General features: G+C 35.6%; 3 protein-coding genes across 4 annotated transcripts in view; 2 read left to right on the top strand and 1 right to left on the bottom strand.

Moving 5' to 3' along the window:
• Positions 1 to 12,306, top strand: part of LOC120636661 (dystrophin-like protein 1) — a 274,699-nt gene that overhangs the window by 167,204 nt on the left and 95,189 nt on the right. The gene's annotated exons all lie outside the window — the stretch shown is intronic.
• On the top strand, positions 5,050 to 9,174 carry LOC120636663. The gene is made up of 2 exons (XM_039908227.1): positions 5,050 to 5,525; positions 8,458 to 9,174. Exons 1-2 carry the CDS (start codon positions 5,339 to 5,341, stop codon positions 9,069 to 9,071), a joined length of 801 nt encoding a protein of 266 aa, XP_039764161.1. The 5' UTR covers positions 5,050 to 5,338; the 3' UTR covers positions 9,072 to 9,174.
• LOC120636662 (protein ALP1-like) lies at positions 6,213 to 9,621 on the bottom strand. 2 transcript variants are annotated; one of them, XM_039908226.1, is made up of 3 exons: positions 9,552 to 9,621; positions 9,210 to 9,326; positions 6,213 to 8,137 (listed from the first exon to the last, which is right to left on the bottom strand). In XM_039908226.1, exons 1-3 carry the CDS (start codon positions 9,596 to 9,598, stop codon positions 7,258 to 7,260), a joined length of 1,044 nt encoding a protein of 347 aa, XP_039764160.1. In that variant the 5' UTR covers positions 9,599 to 9,621; the 3' UTR covers positions 6,213 to 7,257. The 2 variants fall into 2 exon arrangements, with proteins under 2 accessions (XP_039764160.1, XP_039764159.1); XM_039908225.1 differs by lacking the exon at positions 9,552 to 9,621 and having other exon boundaries at positions 9,210 to 9,524.

The following is a 12,306-nucleotide window of genomic DNA, read 5'->3' on the forward strand; positions in this document are numbered from 1 at the left end:
CTCAAAATCGCTCTCTTCGGTTATAAGTATACTTATAACTAAACCATCTTAGTGATTGCTCGTGATTTTCTCTCTCTTTATTTAAAAGACCATCTTCAGCAAATTTAAATAGGAGCTGAATTACTGAAGGAAGGATAACCCAAACATTTGTTATGATTTTTGATTTACATCTTCATTATGAAGTTTTCGTTAGCTTGGCTTGGTATTTTATGCATGTACTGTCACATGCTTTACGATTATATTTTCAAGTAAGCGAATATGAACGCAGCTTGACCTCACCTAGGTGTGCAAATAGTACGTTCTAGCTAAAACAGCCACAGGAGCGTATATATCATATATTACATGTAATGTATGCATCAAAAGTACCATCTATGTGCCTATTTGAATAAAGAAATATTTGACTTTGACTTTGACTATCAAATTACTATCAGTCGCGACACCATCTAAATCAATCCTCTATCAGGAGTATTGAAGGCTTGAAATAAATAACGTAAGCTTCCCCATTCTCCATATTTATGATAGATATGAGTTTTTAAGGTATTTCATCGCAAAATAATGGACTTAAAGTCTTTTCAAACGATGTCTGTGATAAATTCTTTCCAAGGGATGATCAACTAGCTGGGCAGACAGTTTGGTGAACGCAGTATATCGCAGTAGTAGCACAGAGGAAGCTGCTGCCATTTCCCTGTTATTTCGATCGAATCGTTATTAATATAAAAAATATACATTGGCCTTTTGCTATCTTCGAAGACATTCACAAGAAAATATAAGACTTAAGGTGGTAAACCATTTTAAAAAGGACCAGACTATGAGTATCAGTATCAGTCAAATTGACTGACTCTGATACTCAAATGGCATGCTCACTGATTATATAGCGAAGTAAATATTGGCTTTCCAAAGTCGGTTGTTTGATTAATATATAGAAACAACATCAATCAAACAACTGACACGCCTAAAAGCCAAAAAAAGCAAAAGAAGAAGAACAACTGACAACTGACACTGAGTATAAAAGAGAAGACTTACGTGAGCTAGGAAGAGATCTACAAAAAAGGATTTATCAGTTTGGCAAATGCGCCATCTTTTCCAGTATTTGTATTCGACCAAATTATCCAGTTTTGTTGCTAAATATATTCAGTTTAAGCATTTCTGGTAATATTATTTCTGTTAAGTTAATATTATAAATTTTTAACTATTTTTATAATGATAAGCTTCTTTGTTTTTTTATTTGTTACTTAATCGTGCTGTCTGGAAACAAAGTGACAGCGCGGTAAGTGAACGGGTAGGAGCTTGTGAGGTTGGGCTCGTTCATAATCTAGCCAGCAGCGACATGTTAGATCCTGTTTACGCGGCAAATATCTGGTATGGTAATGATTAAACCGAATAATATTCGGTTATTCGGTGAAACCAAAATTCGGCTCATCGTTAGTTATCAGTAAACATCATAATCAACATCAATCCGTTACCGGCCCCCCGGTCACCTCTCTGAATGAGAAGGCCGTGTTCTACCACGCTGACCAAGTGCGTATTGTTCAACTTCACACACCTTTGAGAACGTTATGGAGAACTCTCAAGCGTGCAGGTTTCCCAACTATGTTTTCCTACACCGTTTAAAGGAAGTGGTATTTAAATTGCTTGTAAGCTGTACAAATTTAAAAAAAAATACCCAAATAGGTAACTCCGAAAAGTTAGTGGGTGCCAAGGTTCGAACTCGGTCACTACGAAAGGAAAGCCAAAGCCTTACCCACTAGCCTATCACCGCATTTTAATTATCAGTATCTTTGGTTATCTTATAAAACACAATAGAAATAATCAAATATTTTTTTCTAACATGAGGTTGGTAAGCCGAAAATTCAATGTTCGGCTTACCGACTACCGCAAAATTATACACCCGCTCTTGTACCACTACGTGAATAAAATAAATGCATCAAGGATTGTGGTGCAATATTCAACGAATCATCTCAATTTTGTACGTACACATTTGTATTTTGTACTGAAGTTGCAATTAAATGCTCAAAAAATGTATTTCCTAAACATTACAACTATGCAAGTAGAAAAAAGTAAGCAGCGTAAACTTAGAAGTGTAAGTTAAGTGTGTAGTCTAGTTCCGTGTGTCTGGATAGGTTAGGCTCTTCACTTACAAACTCGTCATTTAATTATCTCTTGATTTAGCGTTGAAGGAAAAAATTATGAGGAAATACACATCCACAAACGACCTATGGCCTAAACTGTATTCATGCCGGGAGGAAACTAGTGCCGTATGTATAGTGGGACGTTAATTGGTTGATATGATGACGATGAAGAAATAACGAGCATCTTAAAATGTCGGGACATACGTCTGGCAAATTTATACGAGACGACAATAACTTACGCGGGTGAAACCGTAGGAGACAGCTATTTCTAAATGTATGGTACTATTCGGTTTTTTCCAAAATTCAAGTATAATTTTTAAGATTTAAAGATTTATTTATTTATGGTAAGCAATAAATAAATAAATCTTTAAATCTACAAAAGTAAATACTTGTATACGTACTTATATATTATATAGCACACGATACTGTAAACAGCAAAAAGTCCTATAAACAAGAAGCCCATTCAGAGCATCGCAATATGTTAAAACAATGGAAGTTGTTAGATCATTTCCGTCACCTCCAAATCTTCAAAGTAAACCTGCTTGTTTACATAATGATTAGAGATTACACATTTTGTGGGTTGGGCCGCATGTGTTATATTTATAATAAAATATCAAGATTTATGTAAAAAATTGAAACGAAACATTTCACAAAAAAAATCTTCTTTGTATTATATTAAGATGGACGCCCTATAAGAAAATGTAATAAAAACTTTTGTGGCTCCCTAATCTACATTCAATAACTTCATAGCCAGCCGAGAGGGTTTGAAGAATAAAATATACCTATTGTCAAGCCGAAAACTTTATTCTTGATTACTTAAAGCCGAATAGCCTTAAGGGTTGGAAGTAAGATTAATTTCCCCTTACTACCACCGCATAAAGCAGTAATAAATTAAAATTGTTAACAGTATTGTTTCAGAATAAATTATGATTCTTAATTTAAAGGGAAGTCCAAGTAAGCTATTTTATGAAAATGACATATAAAAATAATAGCTACGCACGGCTTTATGCTATGGTTGGGGTGGGTGTTTTCAAAGCGGGGGAAAGTTTCATTTAATTTGAACCACGAGGTTACAAGTTTAACGTCTCTGTGTGTGCGTATGTGTGTATGTCTGTTAATTGCAGCCACTTAATTAGAAAATAATAAACCAATTTGGAAAGCAATAAAACAATTGTTTCTTCCTACCACATATCTCATGTAAACACATTTTGCACAATGAACCCATTTTGTAACAGGTTTACTGCTTTATCAACTTTAAAAAAACACTTGCTTCCTTTTCTGACCTTTCTTATTCGCAGGTACTTATGCCTTAGTTTTTATTCAATCTTCATTGCTCTTTTAGCGCATTCTTGATCGGGATGCCAGTTAATATTGCGCTAGTGCGTTTGCGTCGATGTGAAGTCGCTTTCCTAGCTGGAGCTGTCGGAAATGGTCGTAAAATTTGAGGTGTTTTTAAATTTAACCGTGTCCGAATGATTGTGGACTGTGTTCTGTAGCATACTGATAATAAAGTAGTATTGCTTTTATTTTTTTTTAATATCATGCTAGTAGTTATTACTAAAACATGTGGCAACACTTCTTATGGAATTAGTTGGATCCACAGCCCTCACCGCCTGCATTAGTTCTGCGCTCGTCTGACCACGATACGTCAGTCTTGTTATATTTATAGGCGTGCTTACAACACGAAACAAAAAACAAAAAGGTTGTCACAACTATTTAAAGTTTGTTGTCACAACTATTTGAAGTTTGTTGTCACAGTAACTAGCCCCAAAACTTCGAGACAACATGTACTGGAGATTAAAAAAAAGATAAAAGTTTTCAAACTACCTTGAAATGTTTAGAAAAGAAAAAAATAATAATAATAATAATAATAAATTCTTTATTGCACACACAAAAACAAAATACAAATAAACACATTTACAGAAATAATTAAAAAAAAAAAAAACTAGTTTAGGTGTGCAAAGGCGGTCTTATCGCTAAAGCGATCTCTCCCAGACAACCTTTGGCGATAGTAGTTATTGGAAGGAACGGGTTGGTGCGGCAATAAAAATTTCTACCTACATAAAAATATTGCAAACTAAACTACATACATGGTATAAATTCTAATACTAAACATATAATTATTATATAAAATATATAGTGTTCATACATATAAATATAATAAACTACATACTATAACGCTACATACATAAAAAATAGTTTTTCAAACGACTTTTAAAAAGAGGCAAGGATTTTGCCTGACGTATGTCATCAGGTAGGGAATTCCAGAGTCTGACACAATTAGCTGTAAAAGAATTACTATAATATTTCGTGCGACTGTACGGAACCTGTAGTTTGCTGTCGGTGCAGGAACGTAGCCTGTTATTATCAAAAAAGGTAAAACGTTCTTTTAAATATGGCGGAGTCTGAGGAAGAAACAGGATACGATACAACAGAGACAAGGCGTGCATCTCTCTCCGCTGGCCGACCGACAACCACTTTAGTTCAGCGCGGAACTGAGATATGCGGTCGAACTTTCGCAAGCCAAAGATAAAGCGGATGCAAAGGTTCTGCAGCCTATCGAGCTTATTAAGGAGATCCTGCGATAAGTCAAGATAACATGCATCACCATAGTCAATGACAGGTAACAAAATAGAATTGGCAAGAGCGATCTTAGTTTTAATTGGAAGAATATTCTTCCACCGCCTAAGATAGCCAATAGTGGCACAAATTTTCCGCCCTACCTCAGATACATGAGGTCCCCAAGAAAAGGAACTGTCAATCGTCAGCCCAAGGTTTCTGACCGTATTGCAGTATGGCAAAGCAACCCCATCAAAGTAAACAGATGGAAGGTTATTAATTTTAGTCAGCAAATTGCGATTACCTATGACGATTACTTGTGACTTAACAGGATTTACGGCAAGACCGTAAGAGCCAGTCCACACGGCGCGTTGCGTCAGCGTTGCGTCGACGCAGCGCTACCACTGCGTTGTTTTACATACAAATAACCAAGGTGTTCACACGGCGCGCTGCGTCGTCGCAACGCACACATGACGGACAGCAGCCCCCGAGACGAAGCGGGAGGGGGTTTACTCGTGCGACGTCGGAGCGTCAGCGCTCAGTTGCTTGTGCGTTGACAGAGAGGATACACGGAAGCTCATTTCGTTTTACGTTTACGTTTTTGTATTTAGTTTTATTTGCAGGGTAATTAGTTTTATTTGCAGGGTAAAATGAATACCATTGAAGAAATTGACATAGATTACTTGATTACATTGATACAGGAAAGGGAAATTATATGGGACAAGTCAAACGTAGATTTTAAAAATAAAAATTTAAAAACAAAAGCCTGGGAAGACATATCAAAAGTTTTATTTCCTGATTACGAGAATTTCACAGCTGAACGAAAAAATAAAGTTGGTGAGTTCACAGTACAGATATTTATGTTTTTTTTATTTAAGAGGGCTTTCAAGATTTTCTTGCACCGCCAATTCCGCGATCAGTACAAAATTGAGTAGTCCACTTGCAAACCACGTTATGTTAAAAAAAAAACATTTTTTATCCAATGGCGCCAATCGGTTAAGGATTTAAAATATTAACGTCAGCATTTAATATACTGTGTTCGTTCGCTCAGCTTCGTATTCACAAGCTAAAGGCCAAATGCTTTTACACTAGCCTCAAAACACAAGGCGACAACGAAATAATTTTCTCTTTTGACTGTCAAAAGAATTTGGTTTTACCAAAAGTACCAGACCAGAGTGCCTACTTTAGCCGACAATTGTATACGTATAACTTAACAGTATGTCAAGGGCCATCTCGTGGGGCTCAAAACTGTTTAAACACATTTATTTACACGTGGTTGGAAACTGAGGCAAAGAAAGGATCTAATCAGATTGCTTCGGCGGTATTTCATCGGCTAATGAATACCAATTTTGAAGACACTGTTAGTCATATTAAATTATTTTGCGACGGTTGTGGGGGGCAAAATAAAAACTCAATCGTTTTGGGAATGTTGGCATATTGGCTAAAAACAAAAGCTCCACGTCACATCAAGAAACTTACGCTGATATTCCCTGTAGTGGGGCATTCATTTTTGCCCCCCGACCGTGTATTTGGAAATATCGAAAGAGAAATACGTCCTTTAGAAGTCATTGTGGAACCCCAGACATATTTTGATATTTTTAAAAAGTATGGTACGGTTCTCAGACTAGGCAGCGACTTCCATTTTTATGATTGGAAATCAAGCGTTAAAAACGTACTTAAGTTACCTGGATCTTGGCACTTTCAATTTAATGCCTCTAAAAGATTCTTTTTAAGAAAGGATAAAAATAATAGAATTGCCATTAAAGGGGAACCTAATTATGTATCTGAGGTAATAAATTATGGCAACGTTTGCAAAAGAGGCAAATCATTCGAAAATATTGTGCCCGTTATGATGAATGTTGGAGTTCCAGTAAAACCAGTAAAGTTAAATGATGTGCGAAATCTTTTGAAAAAACATTTCGGTGAAGATTGGGCTTCTTACGATTATTTACAATATTACAATTTTCTTCAAGAAGAACCAAATGAGACTGTTATAGAAGAGACTGATAATGAAGAAACCATAATACACGAAGAAATAGACTTAAGAGTGTAATAATAGATAAAAATTGTAATTTCTTAAGAGTAGAGGAAAATAGAAGCTTATATTTGATTATTTCAAAACTGCCTATGTTGATTGCATACAACTGCAAAACTATCTATGTTAAAAAATCTTTTGCAAAACTAGCTATGTTTAATTTTAAAATGCAAATTAAATGATTATTATGAAAGAGTGATTTTATTTGCTAACATAATTTAATTCGATGTGCTACTAAGTTCATGTAATACACAAAAAAATGCATCTTAATATCGTAATTTTAAGTCTAAACATTTTAATTAGTTTTCTCAATTAATTGCTGCATAAACTTAACGGGGTTTGAAAGTGGACTACTCAATTAATATCTCGACACTCTAAAATTTTAAAACTTAGGGAATTTAGATTAGCGTGAGTACTATTTTATTACTTAGCTCAAAACTAACCTAGACTACGCTGAGTAGGTATAAAATATTATTTTTTTACTGATCGCGGAATTGGCGGTGCAAGAAAATCTTGAAAACCCTCATAATACAATTATACCTTATTTAGCTGCCAAGGCAGAGTTCCTCTAGTCATAAAATAGGTCGCATATTGCTGTCTTATGACATTCGGTGCTGTCTGTTCTTCATGTACGGGTTGTATTGGGAGAAATTCATCAACACTTATAGCAAATTTATCTCTTTGTCTAAAACCGTCTCGATCAGCGACAAAATTGTGTAATACACAACATGCTTTTATAATGTCAGTAGCGAAGTCATAGGACACGTCTATCGGTCTGTGAAAAATGCGCCATTTGTTAGCCATAATCCCAAAAGCGCATTCGACATATCTTCTGGCTCTGCTTAGACGGTAATTGAAAACCTTTTGTTGTAAGTCGAGATTTTGACCGCCATATGGACGCATAATATGTTTGCTCAGTCCAAAAGCTTCGTCACCCACAAATACATACGGGGTTGGTATATTGCTACCAGAGAGTGGCTGGGGTTGAGGTAGTGGTAAGTTGTTGTTAATCATTAGCTCGTACAGTTTAGAATTTTGTAATATGGTTGAATCGCATTCTTTTCCGTATGCACCGATGTCGACAAATACGAATTTGTAATTTGAATCCACAATAGCTAGCAACACAATCGAAAAAAAGGCTTTATAATTAAAAAAAAGTGAGCCACTATTTGCAGGATTACACACGCGGATATGTTTGCCGTCGATGGCACCAACACATTGAGGAAAATTTGCCTTTACATCAAAACCCCTCGCTATTGTTTGGAAACTTTCAGTTGTCAGTTCAGGGATGTTGTCTCGAAGAAGATTGGTCCATATAGCACGACAAACTCTTTGTATTATATATGCAATAGTAGATTTTCCCCGTTTGAATTTGAAATGTAAATCAGTTATTGAATTTCCACTTCCTAGGTATCTGAAAAGAAAATAATTATTATAATATGCATTTATGAGATAGATAGATACCCGAAAAAAAATACTGACATATTCAGACATCGATAGCAAATAACTTTCTCTATGTAACCAATTAATTCTGGAATCGCGAAAAAAATAGCAGCTGTTGCATACATTTTGATTCAGTAGGTATTGCTTTTTGTATGTAACAGCTGTTATATTTTCACGATTCCAGAGTCGGTCACATAGTGTTTGTTAACGATATCTGAATATGTCATTAAATTTTATCGAGAAATTCACTATGTATAAATTATTAAATCATGTTTACTATTGGTTTTGCAGGTAATGATTTAATAAAAAAATGGAGAAGTGTAAAAGATAATTACTTCAGATATTCAAAAAAATTAAAAGAAGCATCAAAATCGGGCTCGGGCGCTACGAAACTGAAGAAGTATCATTTATACAATCAACTCCTTTTTTTGAGAAAAGTGGAACAAAATGCCACCGAATCTAGCTTAGACTCGCCTAGAGAAATCAACAATGAATCTACGTCTACAAATGATGACATTACCACAGACAACACTCCGCGCTATGTTCCAGTCGCGCGCAAAAGGGCAATGCAAATGGATGAGTTTGAAAGAGAAGGACTAAAACTTCTCAAGGAGCCGGAAAATCGCCATATGTCCTTTTTCAGAGCTATATTGCCATCTATTCAAGAATTTTCCGACCGAGAAACTCTCCGTTTCCAAAGTAAAGTTATACAAATTATAGATGAAATGCGGTATGGACAAACATCATCATATGTGAGTGGCCCATCAACGTCTCACCAACCACCATATGGGTATCAAACAGCAAATTTTCAAAGTACATACATTTCTGATTTTAATAATTCAATTACATCTCCAGAAACATCTCAAGCAAGTGAAGAAACTGAATACGATTTTTCTAATTTGTAATTACTGGATGATATCTCTCTTAAATAATGTCTAAATTTAAAATTATGACAATTGCTGATTATTTGTGAGTTGATTACTAATTAAACAAACCAAAAAAACTGTTATATTTTTATTACTTAAATATATTTATATAGTTACCTTAAAGTGATTCCCAGCATTTCTACTGGTTCCACTGGATTCCTCATATTAGTATAGTTTTTTCGTATGTGTGGTTCTAAGGACTTCAATAAACATTCGAAGCTGGATACACTCATTCTAAAAAAATTATAAAACTTCTTTTCGTCTAATAGCAACTCCCGATATTCTAAAAAAAAAAACTGTCCATCACGATTTCTTAATGAAATGAAAGGACTGATCCAGTACCGTCTTGTGATCTTGCGTCGATTTCGGCGGTGACGTAGTAATAGGAGCAATGCTAGACGTCTTTTCCGATCCATGATTTGCTATAGACTGACTGCGAATTTTTTTCAAAATACTTGCCGCAACTGTGCGTCGCCGCTGCGCCGACGGAACGTTGACTGCGTCATAGTAACGCTGCAGCGCCCGTGTGGCCGGCTATGCGTCAAAATATTTGCGTTGCGACGACGCAACGCAACGCAACGCGCCGTGTGGACGGAGCTTAAGATTTGCACCAGTTACAAATATTCGCCAAGTCTGTATTCAGTTTACAAATAGCAGAGGAAATTCCATCAGTGGTTTCTGAGGAGTAGATCTGTAAATCGTCAGCATAGAAATGAAATGAAGAGGAAACAGAAGAGACAGAGTTAATAAAAATGGAAAAGAGAAGTGGTGAAAGCACCCCACCCTGTGGAACACCTGCAGTGAGGGGGGAAAACGAGGAACATTTACCATCAAATCTGACACATTGTTGACGACCAAACAGATACGACTGAAACCAGTCAATGGCTTCAGATGATACGTTCACCTTCGACCTAAGCAACGCAAGAAGCAAGTCGTAATTCACATTATTAAAAATATTCCTAGTTACGTTAAAATTAACTTTTTTACAGCTCAGAATAAACAAGAATTAACATAACACATAAGGAAACAAAGTCTATAATTAAAATCAAAGTATGCTTTATAATTTACTCACCTTAGGTAATTTTATATATTTTTTTGTAAACTTCGCTTCGCGCAAAACTGGCGCCCATGAAACTTTCTAATGTTGGTAGCATTGGGATGCGTTCCAATTTGACAAAATTAGCGTTCCTTTAAGTTTACTTGTGTACTTGAGACAACGAGGACACCTTTCCAGTACTGATTACGAAAGTGGTGTCTTAGTATGCAGGTATGTCATAAAAGAAACCTACTGTGTAAAGAACCTAAGTACTTCAAATTTTGAATTTGAAGTACTTAGGTTCAGTCTTTATTTTGTCACAAGATATACCTACGCTTATTCATAACTTCCGAGGAGATGGCGTCTTTGTCGTTTGTATTTCATAGTTCACCTATTAATGTCCCAGGGCTGGGCACGGGTAGGTCCCCTGTAGAAAGGGTTTTGAAGCCACTACACTGTACCAAGCTAATCAACGAAAGCCGGTTAGAACTTTAACTACTATTATAAATGCTAGTGCAGTATTCAGGAATGATGGAAGTACTTTTATTTCTACCCGATTGCAGGAGGGTAATTTGTTAAACGGTCCATGTATGTAGGTGTTACACTGTCACAATTGAAAGTGTTGATGGCCACCGACTACGCCTTTTTGTTAAATAGATAAATAAATAAAATAAATAAATATACTACGACTACTACTATACTATTCGTCATTCATCTTAGTACGTTATGGGTACTAAGATGACTGATGAATATTTTTATGAATAAATACTTATAATATACAGATAAACACCCAGACACTCAAAAACACTTATGTTCACAAACATTTTCCAGTTGTGGGAATCGAACCCACGGCCTTCGACTCAGAAAGCAGGGTCACTGGCCACTGCGCCAGTCGGCCGTTAAATATAAGGTCATTTTGAGTAATTAAATGTTGAAGAACGTGAGACTAGGACTTGAATGTAACTAGTTTTCACTCATTAAATTTGACATATAATCGAACAGAGTTTCTCCCTACAATTGCTACATATAGAATGAATGATTGAAAAAACAATGCTTCTTTTATCATACGGCTCATGTACCGTTTACAATGATAACAAAATAACTAACCAATAATAAAATTTTACGATATTAGGTTCTGGTTATTAATGTATTTGAAAAAAAAAAAATTTAGATTAGAATTATATACCTAAAGCGAATCATAATATTATTTAGCAATTCAATATTAATGAATATTCTAGTGACGTCACAAAATGTAATATGGCGTAGCGCAGTAACAGTCAGGTGGGCAACGGCTAACATCATTTTAAAAAAAAACATTAGGTACTCGCAAGAATAAGAGGTGCGTGCTGGCGATTGAACTCGATCCCTTAAAAAGAAAGCAAAAGCCTTACCTAGCTAGGCTACCACCGCTTTTTAACATTATATATTTCTTAAACCAAATTGGCAAGTCCAAACATAGTGTTATTTTTTTGGAAAGCAAACCTTATACAAAGTATAGTACTATATAGACCTGCCTGAACCCATTTGGTTTAGTTTTTATATAATACTAGCTTTTGCCCGCGACTTCGTCTACGCCAATTTTTGACCCTACCACGGGAACTATTTGATAGACCGGTATTGAAAGTAAATGTCCTTTTCTTTAGCAAAGGTGACAATCATACCGATTTTCAAAGCTGTCTGCGCGCGGAATGGCTCGTAAACAATTTTCAATTTTACCTCAGGAAATTCTTATGGGATCGGGATAAAAGGTAGCCTATATTCTTTTCCATGTAAAAGGCAACATGCATGCCAAATTTCATCCAAATCCGTTCAGCCGTTTTTGCGTGATAGAGTAACAAACATCCACACTTTCACTTTTATAATATTAAGTAGGATGTACAACGGAATTGACACCTTTCATATTTTAGGTTTTAGACAACAAGTAAGCCATCCGGAAGTTTGTTTTCATCATGTGTTTTTTATTACTTTTTCTGTGAAACGCGCCCCCGGTTCCCATATAATACCCGGCTCTGCGTAATAGAAATTCGCCGTTCCTTTAATATAATTTTGTTTCATTTTTGAACCTTTGAATACAAAGTAAAATCATCAAAAATTATGATTCCGTTGGGATTACAATATCCAGATCATACTAAGCTTGTGTTAAAATCGAACTTTGTTCGTAAATTTTTCTGACTATCT

This window comes from Pararge aegeria, chromosome Z, assembly GCF_905163445.1.
Source record: "Pararge aegeria chromosome Z, ilParAegt1.1, whole genome shotgun sequence".
NCBI lineage: Eukaryota > Metazoa > Arthropoda > Insecta > Lepidoptera > Nymphalidae > Pararge > Pararge aegeria.

Bases quoted from the DNA above. Each gene is read 5' to 3' on its own strand.
- LOC120636663 (XM_039908227.1), top strand. From the start codon at position 5,339: ATGAATACCATTGAAGAAATTGACATAGATTACTTGATTACATTGATA. The intron at 5,526-8,457 runs GTGAGTTCACAG...TTGGTTTTGCAG, and splicing joins TGAACGAAAAAATAAAGTTG to GTAATGATTTAATAAAAAAA.
- LOC120636662 (XM_039908225.1), bottom strand. From the start codon at position 9,508: ATGGATCGGAAAAGACGTCTAGCATTGCTCCTATTACTACGTCACCGC. The intron at 8,138-9,209 runs GTAACTATATAA...TTTTCTTTTCAG, and splicing joins ATGCTGGGAATCACTTTAAG to ATACCTAGGAAGTGGAAATT.